The sequence below is a fragment of the Mus musculus genome, chromosome 9 (genome assembly GCF_000001635.26).
Source record: "Mus musculus strain C57BL/6J chromosome 9, GRCm38.p6 C57BL/6J".
Taxonomy (NCBI): Eukaryota; Metazoa; Chordata; class Mammalia; order Rodentia; family Muridae; genus Mus; species Mus musculus.
Window position 1 is genome coordinate 79,817,241 of NC_000075.6, and position 26,167 is coordinate 79,843,407.

General features: G+C 42.1%; 1 protein-coding gene across 6 annotated transcripts in view; it reads right to left on the reverse strand.

Moving 5' to 3' along the window:
- Filip1 (filamin A interacting protein 1) overlaps positions 1–26,167 on the reverse strand; it is a 207,834-nt gene that overhangs the window by 12,223 nt on the left and 169,444 nt on the right. For 5 of the 6 annotated variants that reach the window (XM_006511443.4, NM_001357352.1, NM_001081243.2 and 2 more), the window contains one exon: positions 658–3,466. In XM_006511443.4, coding sequence (XP_006511506.1) covers positions 658–3,466 — 2,809 coding nt within the window. Of the gene's footprint in view, positions 1–657; positions 3,467–13,633; positions 13,743–26,167 lie in introns of those variants that run through there. The other variant, NM_001357354.1, reaches the window with a different exon arrangement.

The following is a 26,167-nucleotide window of genomic DNA, read 5'->3' on the forward strand; positions in this document are numbered from 1 at the left end:
AATCCCAGCAACCACATGGTGGCTCACAACCAACCATAATGAGATCTGATGCCCCCTTCTGGTCTGAAGACAGCTATAGTGTACTTTGGGCCAGAGCCAGCAGGGACTGAGCAAAAGGGGCAGACCAGAGCAATTGGGGTTGACCAGAGTGATCCGGGTTGACCGGAGTGAGCAGAGGTCCTAATTTCAATTCCCAATAACCAGATAAAGGCTCGCAACCATCTGTACAGCTATAGTGTGTACTCATATAGATAAAATAAATAAATCTCTAAAAGAATTGGCTCAATTTATCAAAATGTGCATTTTCACTTCTAGGTAAGATCCTTTTTTCTTATTTTATTTTTAATTTTTTTTTATTTTTGGTTTTTCGAGACAGGGTTTCTCTGTATATATAGCCCTGGCTGTCCTGGAACTTACTTTGTAGACCAGGCTGGCCTCGAACTCAGAAATCTGCCTGCCTCTGTCTCCTGAGTGCTGGGATTAAAGGTGCGCGCCACCATGCCTGGCTCCTAAGATCCTTATTATTTCTGAATAGGCAACTGGCGGGGGAGCGTCTGGATGCTGGCAGAGGCAGGGGTTTCCCTCCTGTGCAGGAGCTGGCTGGTCTCTCCAGCCCCTTCCCTGCTTGCCCTCTGTTCTGGGTTCTGCTCTACTCACCACTGATTGGGTTCCTCGTGTGGATGACGTTGTGACCGGGGTTATGGTTATAGTGCTGGTCACTTTGTTAGCACCAGGTCTTGAAGAGAGGTGGTTCCTGGGAGAGCGAAGGACTGTGCCCGTAGAAACCTCCTTCTCGGCTGTTACGTTGACAGGCCGGACCGTGATAACTGGACTCACGCCTTCCGCTGCTGCAGGCCCGGGAGATCGCTTAAACTGAGAACCCAGGTGAATGTGAATTTTATTGTCTTCCGTGGTGATGATATTCGCATTGGCATTGTACTTCCGCATGGGGGTTGGAACAGTTTGTTTTTCCGGGGTAACTTTGAGGATAGTCCTTCCCATAGGCACTTCCTGAGAGTCAGGAGAGACAGCGATTTCAGGGGGCGCTGCAGACGTTGACACCGTCATTATCTGGATGGGGGATGCAGGCCTGTCTGCAAACGCGCCCCTTCCACCTTCTGGGCTCTTCTCTCTGGAAATTGTAGTAATCGTGACAGGGGACATGGCTCGTTCTGGGCCGAGAGTAGGATCTGCACTTTTGGGCTTTTGCGACATGACATTGGGTGATGGAATTATGGTGATCCGTGGTTTCTGGTTGCCTAAGGTAGGAATGACGGTGGTACTCGAGAAAAACTCTTCAGATGTGGGGCTTGTGATCTCCAGGGTGGCAGTGCTGTTCTCGTGATCAGGTGTCACACGGATGTGCAAGGGCTGGCCCTGCTTGGGTGCTAGGACCAGCTCGCCAGGGTGCCCTGTACCCTGGTTTGGCCTGGGCCCTTTCTCCTGGGGAGCTGAGGGTCCGTTTTCTCTTTTTCTCATCCAAGGAATCCAAGACTTCCTCATGGTGAGTTCATTGGCGGCTGGGGGATACCTGTCGAGGACCGAGGACCGTTCCATGGGTTTCTTCAGGCCTACCTGTCGAAGATTACTCATGATGTGATTTTCTTCCTGGAAGGATTTGCGGATGAACACAGCCGGGGTCTCCTCCTCCGCAGCATCCCCGCACACCGCCTCGGTCTGCACCCCAGTGGAGGCCACGGGTACGTCCACCATCCTTCGGCCATTTCCACTCGGCCTGAGAGCTCGGCTGTAGCGCTTGGAAAGCTCCAGCTCTTTGGTCAGGTTGAGGACCTCCCTCCCCATGTTCTTGTTCTTAGTTTCTTCTTCCATAAACCTTTGCTGAAGGACCGAATAGTCGACCTGGAGCTGAGAGAGCTGATCTTCCTTGTTCATCAGCTCGTGGATCTTCTCTTTAAGAGCCTGCACCTCAGCCTGTAAGTCACGACTTTTAGCCTCCTCCATCCGGAACCTGTGTCGCAGCTCGGCTTCCTGGCTCACAGCCTCCCCTTTCTCTATGGCTTTGTTCTTGGCCATTTGGTGCTTAATTTCCTCGAGCTGCTGGGAGAGGAAATTTGCCTTATCCTGCTCGGTTCTGAATTTCTGCTCCAACTGGTCGTATTCGTCCTCGGTCTTCATCAAGTCCCCCTCCACCACCTCCAGCTGCTGGAGCCGCTTCTTCAGTCTCTCGATTTCAAGCGTCAGTTCCCTGATTTTATTGTCTTCCGGGCAGGTGAACTCAGACCCCTTGCACAGCCTGCCTCGGTTGATTTCCCTCTCCACCTCCTCTATGCCATCAAGCCGCTTCTTTAGCAAGTCAACGCTGCAGCTCAGTTCACAGGACCTTTCTTCTTCGCTTCTCAGTTTACCCATCAGCTCATCCCTCTCCTTGGTCAGACTATACACCTTTTCCTCCATTTCAGACTTGAGTTTTAAAAGCTTCTTGCTTTCCTCGATTAGCTTCTCCGTCACATCCATCACCTTCCCCTGCTCCACCTTGAAGTTTTTATTCAACCCATCCACCTTCCTCTCTTCTTGCTTTATTTTCTCCATCATGTTTTTCCTCTCGTCCACCAGCATCACAGTGAAGGACTTCAGCTTCGTGAGGTCGTCTTTGAGGCTTAACTCAACCTTCTCCAGTCTGCTCTCCGAGCACTCGAGTTCTTTAACCCGACTCTTGACCACCTCCAGCTCGTTCAGCAGGTCTTTGGTTAGGTTCTTCTCCTTCTCCAGGTTCAAATGGAGCTGGGTGCATTCCGACTTGCTGCGGCTGAAGGCCTCCTCCAGCTTCTCCAGTTCAGACATCCTCTTCTGCAGCTTCTCCACTTCTAGTCTAAGTTCCTTGCTGTGGTGTTCTTCCTCTTGGAGCTTCTTCTTCAGCTCCCGGCACTGGGCCTCGGTCTTAGTGATCTCTTCATCCTTGCCCTCCATCTCAAGCACGCGCTTGCGCAGACTTTCCACTTCCGCCATGAGACTGGAGTTTCCACATTCCCCTTTGGCAATTTTATCTCTCAGCTCCTGAAGCTCTTCCTCGGCCTTCTGAAGACTTTTATTGGTCTCTTCCAGTTCCTCGATCCTTTGCGATAAGCCAACCAGTTTGAGTCTAAGCTGCCTGTTGTGAGACTCTTGGTTAGCCAACTTGGCGTTCATCTCTTCGTGCTCCTGGGAAAACCTCGAGGCCTTGTGTTCGAAGTCCACTTCCAACTTGAGCAGTTTCTGGCGGTCTTCCTTGGACTTGTAAGTGATGGCTTTGAGTTTTTCTTCCTCCTCTCTCAGTTTCTGAGTGAGGTCCTGGACTTTCTGACTCTGCAGGCCCAGCTGCTCGATGTGCATCTGCCTCTCATCCACCAGCATGAGTGCGAAGGACTTGAGTTTCACAAGCTCATCCCGAAGTTTGTTGAGCCGCTTGGCGTTTTCCTTTTCTTTGCGGGCTTGGTAAGCCTTTTCTTGCTCAAGGAGCTTTTTCAACCTAAACAAACAAACAAACAAACAAACACCACAAGAATGTAAGCTCTATGTTAGGAGAGTAATCAGCAAATAGAAATACAATCATATATATAAATATATATTATATTTATATGATATAAAATTATATGTATATATATATATATATACATATATATATAATGCTACACCAAGGTCCCTTTTTAACTTCAGAATAGTACGGTTTGCCAATGGCTATCAGCAAAACAAATGAGAAGTCAGGATAGCAGTTCCCCCTTGAAGAGGCACAGGAACTAGTCCTCAGAGAAGGACTCAGAGGGCACTAGTTTCTGTTTTATGATTTGCTTGCTGAATTGTTTAATTTATGACATTCATAAGTTGAACATGTGACATAGTACCTTAACTTGTGCAACAAGAAGGACTTTAGATACTGTGTTTTGTATTCCGGGAACTCGTGTACTTTATCCTAACCAGAAGCCTATGAAAAAACTATTGCTACTTCACCTTCATGTGGTGGGTGGGACATGGGAGCACATGTAACCTGTCACATACACACAGAGTAAGCAGCAGTGCTGGCATACAGCTCAGCCAGCAAGCAGGCCTCCGGAATTCTTCCTTATCACCTCCACACTGTCCAACTTCACGAGGGAAAGCTACTTAAATAAAGGAGAGACCAGAGCGGAGCGTACAGGTCTTTTTATTTTGAACCTTTGAAAGAAGCTAGGCAAGTCAGGTGTGGTGGCACATGTCTTTAACCACTGCCCTTGGGTGGCAGAGGCAGGTGGATTTCTCAGTCTGAGGTCAGCCTAGTCAAGAGAGGGAGTTTCAGGACAACCAGGGCTACACAGAGAAACAGAAACCCGGTCTCAAGAAACAAACAAATCCAAAAGAAACCATGCAACTGTCACCTGATAGGGAGGAGGCAAAGTATGCTTTCTGCTATACAAAAGCTCTCTGCGCAAGCATTTCCACTCACATAAAAACTGGCAAAGGTTTGATCACTTTTGCAATTTAAACATTCTTTTTAAATTGATGATTAAGTAGAGAAGAAATTTAAATGAAGACCAAAGCAAAAGATAAAAATAAATAAATAAATAAAAGTGGTAGCCATAGGAATTATCATTTTGTAGGCATGAAATATGCTTTCTCCATGTTGTTTATATATAGCCCTAAGAAGGAAGAGGGATATATCATTCTCATATTGGTCAGTTAACATAGAAATTCTTAAAAATGTGTGTGTGTGCATGTGTGTTTGTGAATGTGTAAACATGTGCACAGAGGCACCAGACTCCTCGGAGCTGTGGTTAACAAACACTGGTTAGGCCCCAGCTTGTGGTGTGGGTGCTGGATCTGAACTTCAGTCTTTATGGCTGCACAAAAAAGTGCTCTAAACCACTGAACCATCATCTCTGGGCTTTAACATATTGCTAATGGACATCTCTGAGTACCCATATAGCAGAGTCAAAATAAAATCATTTACCATAAATCAGTGTAGGAATACTCTTCAGAAACTATTATTTTTATAAGAGGTGCAAGTTACAAAAACCACTAGTATGTGTTTGAGTACATTTTATTCTTTCAGTATTATTTTACAGCCTTATTATTTAGAATGGTTTATTTCATGCTCATGTTAAGGCCAACTGCTAAGTGTACAGAAAATGCCCCTTGCTGCCTTGTGCAGTGAATGTTTGGGCATATTATAAAACTATTTAAAATAATTGTCATATGATTACTATAGAAATTTTTATGGTTCTGTCTAAGTGTTTTTAAATGGAACTTATTGAGTGTATTGTTCTGTTTAAGACAAAACAAAACAAAACAAAACAAAACACCTGCTTTTAAGCCCCACAGACTGCCATGAGGGACAATCCAGCAGCTTCGCTGAATGTCTCTTGGCATGAGTAGAAGGGCATTTTGTTGGTCGTTTACTCTTATTGGGCTAACAGAATGATTTAAGTGTGATAAAAAAAACAAACCTGCTTAGTAACCTAACGCATAAGCAGGAGAAGCAGGGGAACCCAGAATGGAGAAAGATGAAGAAAGGGGCACTGACATTCCCCAATGCAGCTGAGGCCAGTGCTGACAAAAAAAAAAAAAAAAAAAAAGACTTCTAGGGACATAATGTTTGAGGGTCTCGAGAACTGCTACGTCTTAAAACATATCAGAAGTTCACTAATGCTTGCAACAATTTCTACCTTTGGCAATAGTTAACTCAATACAGAAAGGTGGATGGATGGATGGATGGATGGATGGATGGATGAAAGATAGATAGATAAACAGACAGATAGATGGTTCATCTGTAATTTAGAAGGTATACCAAATGTTTGCTGCCAATCCTGATGACCTGAGTTCAATCCTCAGAATCTACAACGTAGAAGAAAACAAAAAACAAAACCAAAAAATCTGCTAAAATTTTCCTTTGCCCTCTACACGCATGTTGTGCAGATGAACGGGTACAAGTGTACATACAAATAAATAATGTAATGAAAAAACATACAATATAGATGCTGTATAGTTAACTATACTATAGGGTATAGCTAGATAAAGCATAGATAAAGGTTTCAAGTGCAGTGTGTTGAAATGCTTTTTTATTTTACTTAATTCTCATTTTGAATGTGATCATACCATTTTTATAAATAAGAGAAATTATTGAACTTAATCAAAGGCACATAATCAGGAAGGGCAGGTCGGGATCTTAACTAGATCTGTTTGAGCAAACATTGTATTTTAATAGCAATACTATTCCTTAAAGAGATACTGACTGGACAGATCAAATTTACAAGACGTGGTTTAGGTTAACTTTATCCTGAACGAGTCAATCTATCCTGCCATTGTCAAGACCCCTTTTGGATTGTTTTCTTCAGCCAGTGCTTAAGCTTATATCTTGCATTGTGTCAATGAAAAAATGACCCCAATCACTAATACAAAGTCAGGTCAATGCACAAGGCCTGCCAACTGCTCTCAGGCTCTCCCTCCTGCTGGCAGCCATCCATTCACTAGCATGGACACTGTCATTCAATTAGCTGCTGTATCCACTGGACTGTTCATTCTTTGTCTCCTCGGAGCTTACGCTCTTCCCCTAATGAATATCCCACTTGTCAATCTTTTCAGATATTTAGGCCCAAAACTTAAAGGTACTTTGTATTCCTCTCTCTCTCTCTCTCTCCCCTTCTATTTTCACATTCATTTTCTTGGTAAGTCTTATCATCTCCATCTTCAAAATAAGTTCCAAACCCAATTACTTCCCATATCTGCCATTCCTTAGATGGACTGTTGCAAATTCCTCTGATCTGACTCCAAGTTTACACTCTTGCCCACCCTTAATCTCTTCTATTTCCAAAAATCTGGATGATTTAAAAGGGGTCGGGGGAGAGGGACAGGGACAGGGACAGGGAGAAGGAGAGGGAGGGCGAGAGAGGGAGGGAGAGAGAGAGAGAGAGAGAGAGAGAGAGAGAGAGAGAGAGAGAGACTAGATTTTACCACTCAGAGAAATGAGAGAAAAAAGGAAGTGAAAACATGTATAACAAGATCAAATATAGATGATATAGATACATACATATTTGTGTGTATGTGTGAGAGAGCACCTAACAGTCTCCTTCCATTTAAAGCTTTTTGTTTTCTTTCAGAGCAGTAGTCCAGTTGATAAAAGACTCAATGATAGCAGGCCATTATTAATAAATAATGACCTGACACACAACTATAATCACTGTTGAAATAATGGATATAGATAACTCTTATCAATGTCCCTCAGAAGGGAAACTGCAAGACATTATATACATACATGTATATCATCATGGAATATTCTTACTGAGAAAGTAGAGCCTGGATTGTATCAGGCTCCTATAACTAACTAGTAGGCAACCAGAAAGATCAGAGCAAGAAACTGCTAAATGACATCATGATGGTGAATCTAAGACATGGGCAGTTTATGCAAAAAGGAACCTAGTTTCTTCAACAAATAAATTTTAATATAAAGAACACATGAGAATCACGTACAAATTAAACTAAAATTAAAAGCATATAAATTATCAATGGTTATCTATAGATTCCAATAAATTTAGAAGGTATACCAATATAATCTTTCAGACTCATATTTAAACTTGATGAATGAGGCAATTGGAAAATTTGTGTTGTTGAGAAATTAGCAAATTTGAGATTTGACTGTAGGTTTTGAATAATATTTTTTAAAACCAGTATCTTTTAGAAATACATATTGAAGTATTTATAAATGAATACTTAAATGAATGTGAGATTCTGAAACATTCTGACAGGAGGAGTAGATAGAAGCAGGCTGGTGGGGAACAACTCAGTGTTGAAGCCAAACAGTGGGTACATAGAGGTTCAGCACACTAGTCACCTTACCTTTGAAAATGCTTGAAACTTTTCATATGAAAGGTTTTAATTCTCCTTTGAATTTTTAACTACTGCCCGTCTCCCCCAGTTTTGCTTCCCTTCATCACTGACATTTTAACCATCCTTAGAGCATCATGGTAATCTGTTGTCTATGGTTATCATTTTTTAAGTTTTATTTGATATAGTTTAATTTATGCTTTAAAAATATTCCTTATGTTTTAATCTCCATGTATTTGTGAATTTATCTTCCCTCCTTTTTGCAAAGGATATACTCTTCCAAAGAATAATGGAGAGGTGAGGGCCAATTGAGTCTTAACAGACATCCATTTTTGAAGCGGTTATGAGTCTGTTTTCCTTCTGATGTAGGGAACTGTATTCATCCTCACTCGCCTTGAAAATATATGGCATGAGATTTTGTGGGTCTTCAACCATTTTCCCAAGCACCAATTGTCTCCTGGCATTTGTAAGATTTGTCTCTTACCAGTGTCCCCATTGTGAACTGCCAGTGTCACTGAAATCACCCCGGGCTTGTTCTCCACCACATCATCTTAATTCCCACTCTTCTCAGCTTGATATTTTTGTGCACCGTCCCCTACTCCCCACTCTCCTGTTATGTCTGTCTCTTCAAAGGAGACAGCAGGTTCAAACTAGCAGGGGCATGATCGTAATTAAAGATGAATGAACCTCAAAGGAGTCAAGCTTGCGTGCAATCTGAACTCTTTAATCACAATGCATTTTTCCCCCAACTGGAGAATAGTCCAGAGCTAAGCAGCTTGTTCACATGATGGGGCACGGCTTTATCAAATGACTGAGGAAGAAGAGCCTCTTTTAATAAATTACCCTAGTTCTTCAAGTCAGCGACTAATACGATTATCCAGAAATAACCCAATATCGTCAATGTGCTGCATAGGGGTGAGATGAGGCTCGGTTACTCAGCTTCAGAGGTAGATCCACCTCTACCTGCAACGTTAACACTTTCTCCATCACGGATGTGTGTTTCTAAAATGTATATCTTGATTCCAGATATTCTGGAAACTTCTTGATGTTTCCAATAACATGAGCATCCCATTTGTCTCTCCCTAGTCCTGGCTCTGACAACTGGGAGCTAGAGAGCCATTTTTGTATACTTAAAGAAATGGTGTATCTATCACCATAGGACACATGCTTTTGACCTTTATAGGTTTAACTAAAATTACATTTTTCCGATTTTTTATGAATGTGTGGGGGTGGTAGGTAGGGGTGCAGACATGGCGTGTAATGGAGGTCAGAGGACAGTGTGGGGTTGGTTCTCTCTTGCCACCATGTAGGTCACAAGGATCAAACTCAAGTCATCAGGCATGGCAGCAAGTGGCTTTACCAGCTGACCCTGTCCCACCAGACTCGTGTCCTTTGTGTTTGTTTTGTCTTTGCTTGGTAGTGAGGATGTATTTCTAACACCATTATACACTTTTCCTTTCCCCCTTCATGTGAAGACCACTATACTTTAAAACTATCTTCTCTAAATCTGTTACCCTAGGCCACAAATAAAGAGCTAAAGAATTTAGTGACATAAAACCAAAAGAGAAAAAAAACTTTAAAGTCAGCTTCTTGCTGGCAGGTTTTGTTAGTTCCTCTTCCTTCATTATGGACAATCTGTAGTCAATCATAATTTTATATTGTAAAACCACAGCTTATGAACTGAAAAATAATGAGCAATGTTATTACCTATAATTTGATGGTATAATCTAAGTAATTTAAGTCATGATCCACAGATCATAGCAGAGCACCTTGAGCTTCCACTCCCTAAGAGTTTGCGGAGTTGTACATAATTCTGCTCTAGAATAGACATATAAGTGATGTGTCTTAAGGTCTAGTTACTAAAAATTTATAAAAATAGCACGTGATGAATAGTATTGGTTGTCAACTTGACTACATCTAGAATTAACTAAAACTCAAAAAATGGAGGGGCACAGCCGTGAAGGGCTTCTACTTAACTTAAAGTAGGAAGACCCAGATTTTGAACAGGAAGATACACCTTTAATTGAGATCATTTGAGCTGGGAAAAAAACCACCTCTACTCTGGGCCTCACGTTCTGCTGGAAGTCAATAAAATGGCATGGGAGAAAGAAGCTTTAACATCTTTGCCTGCTTGCTCTTGCCTTGCTAGCAAATACATTCCTCCACTGGCATAACAGCCTACTTCCTTGAGATTCCAGCATGGACTGAAGAACAGCTGAGACATCCAGCCTCCGTGGATTGAGCAACTACTGGATTCTTGGGCTTGCCATTCATAGCCAGCCTTTGTTGGATTAGCTGGAACACAGCTTGTATGTCATTCTAATAAATCCCCTTTTGTAAACACACACACACACACACACACTCACACACACACACACACACAGAGAGAGAGAGAGAGAGAGAGAGAGAGAGAGGGAGGGAGAGGGAGAGGGAGAGGGAGAGGGAGAGAGAGAGAGAGAGAGAGAGAGAGAGAGAGAGAGAGAAAAGAGACAGACAGAGAGAAAGAGATGGGGGAGGGGAATTTATTCTATAAGTTCTGTTATTCTAGGGAATGCTGACTAATTAATACAAAGGAAATGCATTTTGGATTCTCTGTGAACAGCTCGAAACAAGCTAAAGAGATTAGGAAGTTAAGCCCATAGTACTTTATCTTTAAAATGTACAGGTGACATCAACTTACACACACACACACACACACACACACACACACACATTATCCTTCATAAAGATTATGGGATTTATTACTTGCTGCTAAGCACCTATCTATATTTATGCACCAATGCAAAACATAAATTTATTCTAAATCAACAAGGATGGTTGAATGTCCTCTACCTAATATCACACAGCACACTATGTTCTACTAATAATTTTTCAAGTCAGTTTTAGGCAGCAGGGAAAGTGCTGTTAATACTTTAAGTCTAGGCCAAGAGACAGTCAAGGATGGGGTTATGGAGAGTGAACTGCTTGCTTACACTTTTGTCATTGTCCCTAATACTCTTCCTTCTGATGTCAGAGGTACAAACCATATGGTATCTCTGTGAGAATCAGATTAAGGTCCCCCACCCCGACCCCCAGCCAACTAGTCCCAGTGTACAATGGCTGGTTTGCCTTGTTGAATGGATGCCGGGTCTCATCTTTTATGGTCAACTACACTGGCAAACCGAAACCTGTAAAAATGTAATGGATTACAAGTTTGTAGTCTTGAAAACTCTAACCTCTAGTTCACTAGCCTTTAGGAAGTGGATTTGGTTGAGATGAAGAACTGGTTGAGATGAAGAAAGCAGGCACTAGTCTCTGTTTTTTGAGGACATTTCCAAAGAATTGAGTAAATACACTAATTTAACAAAGAAGAGAAAAAGCCATGTACCATAGAAATTTGCCACCCTGATGCATCCATCCCCTTGGGCTCTCCTTCCCAGGTGTCACTTTCACCTCGGTCCCTCTACCAAAGATCATCACCATATTCCATCCCCCCAAAATATGTTGCCCAAGTTTATCACACCTAATTATGAGATGCTCCATCTACGGGATGTTGGCTATCCCACTAGGCTCCTCTCAACAGCTACTTAGCAACAGCTTGCATCTCTGCCACCTAGGTGCAAGCCAACCTGGCCTATAAGAGGGACTGCCTGGCTACACCAGCTCTTTCTGGCTCTGGCTCTGTCCCTGTTTTGTTTCTTCTTCTTCTTCTTCTTCTTCTTCTTCTTCTTCTTCTTCTTCTTCTTCTTCTTCTTCTTCTTCTTCTTCTTCTTCTTCTTCTTCTTCTTCTTCCTCTTCCTCTTCCTCTTCCTCTTCTTCTTCTCCTCCTCCTCCTCCTTCTCCTCCTCCTTCTTTTCTTCCTCCTCCTCTCTCTCTCTCTCTCTCTCTCTCTCTCTCTCTCTCTTCCTCACATGTTCTCAGCCAGCCTCTTCCTCTCTTCCTCTCTCTTTCTACCCTTTCCTGTCCCCTTCTTTCTCTGCCTCTACCTTTTCTTCAGGTCCCCTTCCCTTCCTACTAATAAACTCTCTTCATAGTAGGTCTGTTACATGGCTTGATTGTTCAGGGAGACACCTTGGCCAGGCCCACTAAGGTACCCCCTTCTGCTGCATTACAGTGTGTTTTATAAAACACAACAGGCAGCACATGTGCGTCACAGTCACAGGACACTCTCCCTTACCATGTAAGTTCCACAAGAGGTTTCCTTAGGGATGCCAGCAACAGGAAAGGCTATGAAGATGCATGGAAGTGTCTAGCTTCTGAGATCACATGGGAAGATATCTTTCCTCCTGTTACTCTGGGCCCTCTCTCCCAAAGGCTCTGCTATGAGGGTAGGGGGACTTCCCAGGAATATTCAGACAAACGAAGGAAGGTGATTATCAAAGGTACCTGTTACCTCATTTTACTGGGCACACACACGCATAGAAGAAAGCACAAAAGTCAGGTTTTTTAACTTACTCATTTGGGGATGTTCCCAAAATAAAAACACTGTAAAGCCTTTCGTTAAGGTATCACAATCAAATTTGTTGAGGGTAAACTCATTTTCATATGATTTGTTTAAAATAAAGTGGACATAAATTAAGAATCAAATTTAGTAATTGCATAAATCATTCACAGTAGTGCATGTCTATGCATATATTAACACAGAAGAGCAACCCTCCTCCCCCCTTCAGAACATATGGTCTTTATGTTTAAAGGTCTTTTTTAAAGCTCTAAAATATATGCTTATGTGAAGGTTCATTAAATATTTTTATAAGCGTGTTAAGATTTACCCAATCATTATTTTAGCCAATCTTGGGACAACTTTAAAGCCAACGAGAGAGAAAAAAAATCTAAAAATCAAATCTTTTAGCCCAGAGACAAAATATACTAACAATGTAGTTACACAAATTCAATCTGACAGTGCAGACCGCGCCATTCACCCTTACGCTCAAACTTCTTCAAAACAAGCCATGTGCATCTGAAATAATACTGTGAAAACTAGACTCTTTTTCTGAAACGCGGCACCATCCAGCACCACTGACCACTGACTATAAACTGATTCTTTTCATAAGCTTTGCTGAACCCAATGTTCCCCAGCATTTTAAAAAAACTGCTAAAGCCGAACGCTTTCCACGATTGTTTAATACAGCCCGGACTTCACCCGCCAGACCCACTTTGAAATCAAATCTCTTTGCTTAAGTCTCTGTTATCATCACCACTCCAAAGTGTTTCAGAACAAACAAGGCTTTCTCTAAAGCCCAGTGTCCGGATCACTGCCAACTTTTACAAGACTCCACCCGGCAGAGGGAACGATCCGACGCACATACACACGAGTAGAACAGCAAAGACGCTGAAAGCAACACTGAACCTTGTTAGCATTGTTTGTCTTGTCTTTGCTTATCAAGAATTATAAACCAGGAACTACACACAGCCTTTCTACAAAGGCATCCTGTTAAAAGCATTCAAACATCCAAAGCACAGCAGTTGAACTAAGGCTAAACGATAAAGCCCCATGGTTTCTGCAGAATGGGATTTCCCCCTCCATCAGAAAATCAGGATTCATCATACCACAACAAGGTGCATCCTGGCTGGTTCCCGTGAAAGGTTCTGAAGCATCAGGGACAATCACAATAAACGGGATTTTCGAGGGTTGTCACCATCCACGTGAGGAAAACCTGTAGCGGGGATCTGAAAGCCTGTGGTCCCTACAGTCCTTGTCAGCTAGTCAAGACATTACAGATGTCCAAACCCAGCCTCTTGGAATTCAGAGGCTCTGTAGTAACTAAAGAAAAAGAGTTCACTGCCAAGGAAGTGAACATAACAAATGAAAAGCTCGTGGGCTGAAGCACCAGTGCTTAAGTCACAGCAGATCTGGCTTCCTTACCTTTTGTTTCTGTGCCTTTTTTTTTTTTTTTTAAATGAGGAGGTACTGAAGTTTGCTCAACAGCAGCAGGCCCTGCTCAGCCTCTTACTCCAGAGGGAATTAACGGGGCACATCCAGCCCCTGTCATCTGAACAAAGCAAGGTGGATGTTGTGTAAAGCAGCTTGGGACCACAGAGTGGTGATGTCATCCCCTCCTTAGCCGGTTCATTATTGTGCAGATGTACTGTGGACTGTGAGAAGAAGGGGTGGAGCTGCCCTGGGCTGGAAAGGCGGGCCCCTCTTAGGATGCGAAGGATAACACTAGTATGAGCCATAGAATGGCAAGTCCTTTTTAGTTTACAGATGATTTCTGTCTTCAGAAAAAGTGAATGTGTCTGTATACATTGTATGAATGTGTCTGTATACATTGTATGTATGTGTCTATATACATGACTGGATATGCAGACACAGATGTATAAAGTACGTGTGCATCTATGCACATGTATTGTGGAGACTCAGTTAACTTAAAGTGGCTTCCTTAATTATTCTCCACTTGATATATTGAGTCAGCATCTTTCACTGGATGTGGAGCTCAGCCTTTAGGCTAGTCTATGTAACTGTCTTGCTCTGGGATCCCATCTCTACCCAGTATGCACAGGTTGGCCATTATACCCACTTGGCTTTGATGTGAGTTCTGGGGGGTGCTAACTCTAGTCCTTGTTAGGTCTCAGACCTAGACAAAGGGCCAAGATGCCTCTTAACATATCAAAGTGTGTGTTAGCCACCAGGGTCTCTCAGCATCCCTCAGTCCTGGCCTTTTACAAGGTCCTCCAGGCTAGTATACCCTACCCACTACCCTGAATTCTCCAGCCCAATCCTTGGGCTGGGCTGCCCTTCCTCAAGCTGCCCTTCCCCATATAACCCATAGTCCCTTTTTGACCTTTTAGTCTCTTGCACTTCAGACTTTTGACCCATATTCTCTCGCTCCTTCCCCCTCTCCCCAGTATGACCTGGTCCAGTTTGCCAGTCCTGTCCACTCTGGACTCTCCCAGAGGTCTCAGCCTGTATATTCTCCCATATAGCTATAATAAAAATTTCAACCTCTGAGGAGCAGGTACACACTCTCTTTTCATTCTGCCCCCACGGTTGCTGTGTAAACATTTTATCTGCTGAGCCATCTTCCTAGCTCTGTCTCTACGAGTATTTTCAGCTGATTTTTCTCCTTAAAAGTAATTTTAGATAAAACAAAACAAAACACCAACCAACTACTATCCACACAGATGTGAATCCAGCCAGCCAAACTAAGAGTGCCCCATCACCTTCGCCAGAAAATGCTTACTGTTGCATGGCAGCACAAAACATCTTCTATCTTCAGGCAATTTTTCTCACACCTCAAAGAGGAAAGATTTTAACATCTCTGGGAAATCTATTTTTCTATTTTGTGTGCATGGGTGTTTTATCTGCATGTACACTGTGTGTGTGTGTGTGTGTGTGTGTGTGTGTGTGTGTGTGTGTGTGCCCTTAGAGGCTGGAAGAAGACATCAGATTCCCTGACACCCACATTATAGACAGTTGCAAACCACTGTGTGGATGTTGAGAATCAAACCCTGTCCTCTGGAAGAGCAGCCATTGCTCCAATATCTTGGTTCTCTTCTTCCTTTCTTTCCTGGTGTGTCCTTCCTTCCTTCCTTCCTTCCTTCCTTCCTTCCTTCCTTCCTTCCTTCCTTTCTCATGGTGAGTTCAAATGCTGCAGTGTGCCTTTTGTTTGTTTGGGTTTCTTTTTTAGCACAAATACAGGGGCTCGTGGTATGAAATTACACAGTAAAACCACAACACTAGATAATTTCATCAGATTAACTTCAAAGTGAATTAAATTAAATGTTGGAAGAGTAGGCTAAGGCTTTCAGATATACTCTAGATTACACCAGTGTAAGCCACTATGCTAAAACATAGAAGAGAAGATGAGGAGGAGGAAGAAGAAAAAGAGGAGAAGGAGAAGGGGAAGGAGAGAAAGACGAGGAAGAGGAAGAAGAAGGAGGAGGAGAAGGAGGAGGAGGAGGAGGAGGAGGAAGGAGAAGAGGAGGAAGAAGAAGAAATCCCTACCCATCATGTTCACTCACAGCTTTACTTTCAGAATATGTCTAACTTCTTGATGATACAGACTGAGTATAATTGTTACTGCATGTGTTACGGTTACAATATTATAAATAAATAAATGACTGAATAAATAAATAAGGTTTTCTGGTATTGAATTACTTTGGTTAAAGTTACCTAGAGCAACATTTATTGTTAAAGAAAAATGACAGATAGTAACATCAATGTTAATATAGATGGGGAAATGAAATTTAAGAAGGAAAGAAATGAGGGCAGCTGCTTGTGGCTGGATTGCTGGGTGGGAGGAACATCTTGATTGACTGGCTGAGTCTGGACTTGGCAGTATTCGGTGGGTAGCTGGTAATATGTGTTCTGACACCTTTGGCTTCATCCTCTTACCAGATAAGGATATGGATTTTGACTTGCAAGGCTATTATGAGAATTAAAGAAAATATGTATGTTGAAACCTATAAATCTGACATACTGTGGGCCCACAGTAAATAATTAATAATATGCTCACTCATTTTTAAAATAATTCCTTTATCAAACATAAATTGTCTAATTTTGACACAGATGCCATAAACCTCTGTGGTAAAAAGGAACCAATGGGTCAAGGTTACTTGTTCCTTGGTGGCATTTGGCACTCGCTAAGGTTCTGGAGATTCAAATAGGAGTTAACAATTCCCAGGGAGACACTGATTATGCTCAAAACCATAAAACTCTTGATTAAGAGTTACTACTCAGCTATTAAAAAGAATGAATTTATGAAATTCCTAGGCAAATGGATGGACCTGGAGGGCATCATCCTGACTGCGGTAACACAGTCACAAAGGAACTCACACAATATGTACTCACTGATAAGTGGATATTAGCCCAGAAACTTATTATACCCGAGATATAAGATACAATTTGTAAAACACATGAAACTCAAGAAGAACAAAGACCAAAGTGTGGATACTTTGCCCCTTCTTAGAATTGGGAACAAAACACCCATGGAAGGAGTTACAGAGACAGTTTGGAGCTGAGACGAAAGGATGGACCATCTGGAGACTGCCATACCTAGGGATCCATCCCATAATCAGGCTCCAAATGCTGACACCATTGCATACACTAACAAGATTTTGATGAAAGGACCCTGATATAGCTGTCTCTTGTGAGATTATGCCGGGGCCTAGCAAACACAGAAGTGGATGCTCACAGTCAGCTATTGGATGGATCACAGGGCCCCCAATGGAGGAGCTAGAGAAAGTAACCAAGGAGCTAAAGGGATCTGCAACCCTATAGGTGGAACAACAATATGAACTAACCAGTACCCCCCCAGAGCTCATGTCTCTAGCTGCATATGTATCAGAAGATGGCCTAGTCGGCCATCAGTGGAAAGAGAAGCCCATTGGTCATGCAAACTTTAGTATATAAAGTACAGGGGAACGCCAGGGTCAAGAAGTGGGAGTGGGTGGGTGGGTGGGTGGGTGAGTGGGTGGGGGAGGGTGTGGGGGACTTTTGGGATAGCATTGGAAATGTAAATGAAATAAATACCTAATTTAAAAAAAGAGTTAGAAACAAATGATAACAGCCAGAGGAAAAATTTTAATATCTCTGGGAAATCTTGTAAAATACTATGACTTTCAATCGCAGGCATGTGTTTCTTTTTTAATGCCACTAAATGACTGCATTCAAGATTGATTTAATACCCCATTGCTAAGATTCATTAAAATGGATATTTATGATAATTAATTAATGGTTTCTCAATAGATGATAGTATAGTAGTTATCAGGAGCCTCTTGTAGCTAAAGGAAATGTTTAAGTGGTGACATAACTCCTTAGACTGTGTCTAGAAATGATCCACTATCAGATCCTGAGAAGCAAAAACTACTTTTTTCTGAGTGGCTCTGCTTTAAGAAAGAATCTTATATTCACTCTCACAATAAATACCTAACCTACATGAACAGATCAGTCATTGTGTTGGACAGGGGAACACAGTCTCTATCTTGGGAGAGCCACCCTGTAATGCTAAGTGCCCCAAGGAAGAGGGATCAGAGTTGTTCATAGGATGTAACAGTGACGCTCACTCTGTAAAGGCCTTCCCTCAGGAGTAGCATTTGAGGTTGAAGGGTTAGAGGAAACTGGCCATGCAAAGCGCAGAGCTCAGGGACTCCAGTCAAGTTACAGCAATGTAACACCTTAAAACGAGGATGAGTACAGGTGGCTCCAGGTTTGAACCACAGTGTGGCAAGCGCAAGGAGAGAAAACAGGGCAGATGCCAGGTCTATTTGAGTTATCGGTAGGACATTTTCACCAGGGATAAAGGCTCCAGAGATAGCTCTGATAGGACACAGGCTTCACTATGCAGTAGAAGGTCTTCTAGTTGGCAAAAATATGTTACAAATCGTGTGTGTGTATGTGTGTGTGTGTGTGTGTGTGTGTGTGTGTGTGTGTGTGTGTGTGTGTGTGTGTGTGTGTATGTGTGTGTGTGCATGCATATGGAGACCAGAAGTGGACATTGGGTGTCTTCCTTCATGTTCTCTATTTTATTTACTGATTTGGCTAGTTTAGATAGCCAGCTTCCCTTGTGATCTCATCTCTCTACCTTGGAAGTGCTAGGATTATAGGTTGGTAATCAGTCACCCAGCATGTACATTGTACATGGATATTGGGTATCTAAACTCTGACCTTCACATATGTATAACAAGTATTTTATCCACTAAGCCATTTCCCCAGCTTTTTATTCATTCTCATTCTCTCTCTCTCTCTCTCCTTCCCTCCCTCCCTCCCTCCATCTATCTATCTACCTATAAGTAATTTATTTTTATTTATTTATTTTTACTGGTGAAAGAGTGATTGATACAGGATAGATGGCCCATCCACTTCTCTGCAAATAAGGTGTATTTAAGACCAAGTTTGTACTGCAGCCTGATGTTCTTAGGAGTATTGTTCTAGGTTCAGGTTAAATTGACCTTGTCTCTTCAAACTTAGGAGAGAATTCTACCACTTCTCTAGAAAAAAATCATCAAATTCTGGAGTTGCAAATATAGTTCACAAATATTAAATGAAAACTATAGGCATAAAAATCTCCTGCTTTAAATAATCTTTGTTATGGTTTAGTGTTAAACTTGTCATATTTTGTTCTTAGTTATTGTTAATATCTCACTCTTCCCATAACTCTGTCAAATATATATATGTGTACAAGAAGAAAAGTGTTTATATTATGATCAATATTGTCTGGGGTTTTGTGCAACTAGGGGCAGTCTTGAACTGTGTGCTTTGAGCACAAAGGAAGACCTCTGTCTATTGCTGCCTGGTTGAACATTTTTTGCATGGGGAATTTATGGACATAGCCTCAAGGTGGAGGACTGGAATGTCATCAACTTGGAAGTTCTACTTTCTGTTCATTGTATATGCTGCAAAACACAGTCTGAAATTTGCTTTTGCTGTGACATATCCTTAGTCATGACTTACCAGTCAGTATCTGTAAAAAGATCAATAGAAAAGAATCAAGTTGACAAGACCCAATTTGCTGTCTGGTCATAAAGACTTAGACTTGATACTGATAGCTCTGATGCACACAAACTGCACATAAGAGTTTACTAGAAGCAAAGAGCATATAGGTAGAGCAAGCCATCTAAAAGAAGCAGTTGCAACCTCCCAGCTCAGCACTGGGTTGGCAGCGTAGACAAGATTTCATTTTGGGATAGGGCAGTGGCAGGGTTCTGGAAGACAATGACCACATTCCAAATTTTAATTTGAAAGCTCAACCAACACAACACATTGGTGTTTGCATTTGAGAGGCTGAAAGATAAGGAATAATAAGGATTGTTATTTGAGTGATTAGAATAAGGTCCTAACAGAAATAGCCACTCCAGGAGAAATGGAGTTTAGTAAGTAGGCAAGAGTTCTGTTTAGAACATTTTGTTGGGAAGGCATATTTAATATTCAAAAGGGCTAGCAGAATAGACAATATGGATGCTTACCCAATCATCACTTACTTAATGAATTAAATAAACATTGTTTCATTTAAAGACAGTTCTTTCACTTAAAGATGAGGGTTTTTTTTTTCTATAAATAGCAGCCTTTCTCAAACTTTTAAGTACAAATTAACTGAAATGTATACTGCAGTATTCTATAATGTACTTGTTAAGAACCAAGGGATTTAGTTTCCCCAGGCTGAGTCTTAAGTGGGCCAAGGATAGTCAGAACTTTTCAGAGTACTGAATTTGAGGCCGAGCATCATCTGGCTGCCCCTGGGCCTTGTGACTGAAAAGAGGGCTCCAAGCCAAGTCTTCATAGGATTGTTCTGATTCAAACTGATCACAAAGGCAGATGATAACAAGGACAGGATCCCTGAGCACTTGTGAGAAGGACTTAGCTTAGAGCCAGCAGGGAGTTAGTGTGTCACTTGCCAGCATAGTGTGCACTCATTTCATGTTCTGCTCCATACGTGGAGTGGATGCAGAGAGGAGCAAAGTAGAGAGAGCAGACCAGAATTCGATCACAAGATGAAAGCCTGGAGCCTGAGTTCTAGAGTTGAAGTCTTCTCCCAGGATCTCCTCCTGGAGGCCTAGAGATGTTGCTTGTATTCTATTTAAGTGTAGTCCTACATGCAACTGTGCCTCTTTCTTTGAGACAACTATAACCCCAAATTCTCAGGAGTTACAAGACAAACCTGAAAACAGTGGAGAACTGAGAAAATCAGAAAGTACTGGAGGGAGGGATGGGGACATAATTCAGGGCATGGAGTAAGAGCATTTAGAATACAGGATTTCTTGACATGGGAAGAAATGATGAAGGCTAAGCATAAGAAAATATTGCCCCCTTTTACTCACATACTGGATGTGGAAGAGCCGAAGCCCATCCTGTTCAGTTTCCTTTTATTTCAGGTCAGATCAGTGTGTTTTCTTACTCACCTAAGGGAAGGCTGAAGCTGAGTGCAGTACATACTTGGGAAGTGAGAGTTACAGGGAACAGAAAGGATGGGTAAGGATAGTCACCCTCTATATTCTTGTTGAGGTTTTGTTTTGCTTTTTTAAGCAGATCTTGCCTGAGTTTATTTGTAAAAACAGCATAGGACACTGGTCATCTGCAAATAGTATGTGGGTAGGTGTGTCACAGCAGTCCATCTGTCTTCACACTGGCAGGAGCCTTTTCTGTGGGGCCTTCCCAGGGCCTGGGCACCTTTAGGAGCCTGAGCTGAGCAGAAGCCTGGGCCTTAGCTTGGAGCTTTGGCCTCTGCCTTGGTTTGAACCATAGGCTTTGGTTGGCAGAGCCTACGACCGTTGGCCGTGTAGCTTCAGATCTGTTTCCCAAGCTTGGGATGAGCAATGAAAGTCAGACAGCTGAGTTTGCCTTTGGCATCTTGGGCTTGATGGCCTGAGGCTTCACAAGGGCCTCGATGGCCTCTGCGCGTGCACTCAATGCCTTTACATTGTTGGCCTGCACCTTCTTTTTTTTTTTAATTAGGTATTGATTTAATTTACATTTTCAATGCTATCCCAAAAGTCCCCCACACCCTCCCCCCCCACTCCCATACCCACCCATTCCCACTTTTTGGCCCTGGTGTTCCCCTGTACTGGGGCATATAAAGTTTGCATGTCCAATGGGCCTCTCTTTCCAGTGATGGCCGACTAGGCCATCTTTTGATACATATGCAGCTAGAAACAAGAGCTCCGGGGTACTGGTTATTTCATAATATTGTTCCACCTATAGGGTTGCAGATCTCTTTAGCTCCTTAGATACTTTCTCTGGCTCCTCCATTGGGGGCCCTGTGATCCATCCAATAGCTGACTGTGAGCATCCACTTCTGTGTTTGCTAGGCCCCGGCATAGTCTCACAAGAGACAACTATATCAGGGTCCTTTCAGCAAAATCTTGCTAGTGTATGCAATGGTGTCAGCGTTTGGAGGCTGATTATGGGATGGATCCCTAGATATGGCAGTCTCTAGATGGTCCATCCTTTCATCTCAGCTCCAAACTTTGTCTCTGTAACTCCTTCTATGGGTGTTTTGTTCCCAATTCTAAGAAGGGGCAAAGTGTCCACACTTTGGTCTTCATTCTTCTTCAGTTTCATGTGTTTTGCAAATTGTATCTTATATCTCGGGTATAATAAGTTTCTGGGCTAATATCCACTTATCAGTGAGTACATATCATTTGAGTTCTTTTGTGATTGTGTTACCTCACTCAGTATGATGCCCTCCAGGTCCTTCCATTTGCCTAGGAATTTCATAAATTCATTCCTTTTAATAGCTGAGTAGTACTCCATTGTGTAAATGTACCACTTTTTTGTATCCATTTCTCTGTTGAGGGGCATCTGGGTTCTTTCCAGCTTCTGGCTATTATAAATAAGGCTGCTATGAACATAGTGGAGCATGTGTCCTTCTTACTAGTTAGAACATCTTCTGGATATATGTCCAGGAGAGGTATTGCAGGATCCTCCGATAGTACTATGTCCAATTTTCTTAGGAACCGCCATACTGATTTCCAGAGTGGTCGTACAAGCTTGCAATCCCACCAACAATGAAGGAGTGTTCCTCTTTCTCCACATCCTCGCCAGCATCTGCTGTCACCTGAATTTTTGATCTTAGCCATTCTGACTGGTGTGAGATGGAATCTCAGGGTTGTTTTGATTTGCATTTCTCTGATGATTAAGGATGCTGAACATTTTTTCAGGTGCTTCTCAGCCATTCGGTATTCCTCTGGTGAGAATTCTTTCTTTAGCTCTGAGCCACATTTTTAATGGGGTTATTTGATTTTCTGGAGTCCACCTTCTTGAGTTCTTTATATATATTGGATATTAGTCCCCTATCTGATTTAGGATAGGTAAAGATCCTTTCCCAATCTGTCTGTGGCCTTTTTATCTTATTGACAGTGTCTTTTGCCTTACAGAAGCTTTGGAGTTTCATGAGGTCCCATTTGTCAATTCTCGATCTTACAGTACAAGCCATTGCTGTTCTAATCAGGAATTTTTCCCCTGTGCCCATATCTTCGAGGCCTTTCCCCACTTTCTCCTCTATAAGTTTCAGTGTCTCTGGTTTTATTTGGAGTTCCTTGATCCACTTAGATTTGACCTTAGTACAAGGAGATAAGAATGGATCAATTCGAATTCTTCTACATGGTAACCGCCAGTTGTGCCAGCACCATTTGTTAAAAATGCTGTCTTTTTTCCACTGGATGGTTTTAGCTCCCTTGTCGAAGACCAAGTGACCATAGGTGTGTGGGTTCATCTCTGGGTCTTCAATTCTGTTCCACTGGTCTACTTGTCTGTCACTATACCAGTACCATGCAGTTTTTTATCACAATTGTTCTGTAGTAAAGTTTTAGATCAGGCAAGGTGATTCCACCAGAGGTTCTTTTATCCTTGAGAAGAGTTTTTGGTATCCTAGGTTTTTTGTTATTCCAGATGAATTTGCACATTGCCCTTTTTAATTCGTCAAAGAATTGAGTTGGAATTTTGATGGGGATTGTATTGAATCTGTAGATTGCTTTTGGCAAGATAGCCATTTTTACAATGTTGATCCTGCCGATTCATGAGCATGGGAGATCTTTCCATCTTCTGAGCTCTTCTTTAATTTCTTTCTTCAGAGACTTGGAGTTCTTATACAGATCTTTCACTTCCTTAGTTAGAGTCATGCCAAGATATTTTATATTATTTGTGACTATGGAGAAGGGTGTTGTTTCCCTAATTTCTTTCTCAGCCTGTTTATTCTTTGTGTAGAGAAAGGCCATTGACTTGTTTGAGTTAATTTTATATCCAGTTACTTCACCTAAGCTGTTTATCAGGTTTAGGAGTTCTCTGGTGGAATTTTTAGGGTCACTTATATATACTATCATATCATCTGCAAAACGTGATATTTTGACTTCTTCTTTTCCAATTTGTATCCCCTTGATCTCCTTTTGTTGTTGAACTGCTCTGGCTAGGACTTCAAGTACTATGTTGAATAGGTAGGGAGAAAGTGGGCAGCCTTGTCTAGTCCCTGATTTTAGTGGGATTGCTTCAAGCTTCTCACCATTTACTTTGATGTTGGCTACTGGTTTGCTGTAGATTGCTTTTATCATGTTTATGTATGGGCCTTGAATTCCTGATCTTTCCAAGACTTTTATCATGAATGGGTGTTGGATCTTGTCAAATGCTTTTCCCGAGTCTAAGGAGATGATCATGTGGTTTTTGTCTTTGAGTTTGTTTATGTAATGGATTACGTTGATGGATTTCCGTATATTAAACCATCCCTGCATCCCTGGAATGAAACCTACGTGGTCAGGATGGATGATTGTTTTAATGTGTTCTTGGATTCAGTTAGCGAGAATTTTATTGAGTATTTTTGCATCGATATTCATAAGGGAAATTGGTCTGAAGTTCTCTATCTTTGTTGGATCTTTCTTTGGTTTAGGTATCAGAGTAATTGTGGCTTCATAGAATGAGTTGGATAGAGTACCTTCTACTTCTATTTTGTGGAATAGTTTGTGAAGAACTGGAGTTAGATCTTCTTTGAAGGTCTGATAGAAGTCTGCACTAAACCCATCTGGTCCTGGGTTTTTTTTTTTTTTTGGCTGGGAGACTATTAATGACTGCTTCTATTTCTTTAGGTGATATGGGACTGTTTAGCTCATTAACTTGATCCTGATTTAACTTTGTGACCGGGGTTTCTTGATGCCATTTCTGTGCCATTTGTGGGACTCGATGTGTGTGGTGTGGTTCTTGGACTTGGCCATGTCTGCAAGGTAAGCTGCGGTTCCCCGACAAGTATCTATTTTAATGATAAGTGCAGACAGAATCTGGAGTCTACACTAACCCCTAGGACCTGCCCCAAATTAATTCTGATTGGTAAATAAAGATGCCAACAGCCAATAGCTGGGAGAAGGCTTGAGAACGTGGCCCAGAGGACTGCCTGATTGGAGTTAAGAGCAGCCCAGATGGAACATAGAAAATAGTAAGTGATCGTTTGGGGTTATGGATGAGAAGGTAAATTCTAACAACATGGAGGGTAGGTAGCTGCCCAGCTGTTGTTCTGTTTAAGACATACTAAAGTATAAAGACTGTGTATGTGTGTGTGTGTCTTTCATCTGGGACCATAAATGGTTTAAGGCAGGTAGAAACCCAATACCAGGATTTTTAAAAATATTATTTTTAGTACATATTCTAGAGCACACTTACACTTCATGCTGTAGAAAGGAATCTGCAGGTCACACAACTAACATTGCTGTTCTGAGTTACCATTTAGCAGAGATGTGCCACAGTGGGAACAGAAGCTCAGGAGCCTTGGGAATAAGTAACCATAGTAACCATAGTGTGTAGAGGAGGTAGCAAGGGGGAAAGTGCAGGCAGCAACATGGCCAGAAGCACCAACATCAAAAACTCAGACAAGTTTGATTGACAGGCCAGGGAGACAAGACTAAACTGTGGAATGCCAACTGCCCTTGTGAAGTGCACTAGTTAGAGATTTAGGGATGTTAGTCTTCTCTCTTCTCAGATTGCCAGCTCTCTCAATAAAGCATAGCTTTGTTCAATTCAGTCTCTAGTCATTGGTCTGTGGTGACAGGCAAGACAGACTCCTGTATTCCAGTCACGGGGCGGGATAAACAGGAGCTTGGGGTCATCCTTGGCTCCGTTGAGTTCAAAGGCAGCTTAGGCTACACGAGACCCTGTCCCACAAATCAGAAAAAAAAAGTCTAGCAGGGCATGGTGGAGCATGCTTGCAATCTTCCAACTTAGGAGGCAAAAGCAAGAGGGTCATCAGAAGTTCAAGTCCATTCTCACCTACGTAACAAACTTTATGCCTAGGCTGGGTTATGTGAGACCTTATCTCAAAATAGCCACTCATGTAAACAACAAAGAAAAACCCCAACTGTTTAGGGAACTCTCACGCTTCAGGAGCCATACCGAAATAGGAAGAAAATCCTTGTGGCACAGTGTTTCTGGACAGATGTGAGAGGAATCAGTTGAGACTAAGCTGACCTTTAGTTTAGTTGCAGCTGGAGCTCAGATTCATCGCCTGAATATTATTTAACTAGTTTCCTGGCGAAGAGCTTCCATCCAAGAACTAAACATGTTCTGCGCTGAGCATGAAAGACCCAACCTTTGATTAATCTTTCCTGTTCAAACTTTTCACCACTGCGGAGCACTTCCCAAACACAAGGGTTCTTGGAAAAGAGACTGCACACTTGGTTAAGGAGCCAGAGAGGAGCAAACTGCAAATGCTTGAAACAGCACCACCCAAGTCCCAGCTCCCTCTCAGACTCCAGGATTTGGAATGCTAATCTGAGGACCTCCTTCCACCATGGATGACAGGCAGAAACAGAAACCTAATACAGTCACTCACTGAGGTAGTAGGACACAGCATGGTTTTTTTTTTTTTTCCCAGCACTTTCCTTAACTCTTTATTGGTGTATGGACTATAAATAAACTGACTGGATGTTTTAATAATGGCCAATTTAGAGCAGCACTCCAGAGTTTGTCATCCTACAGAGCAATCTA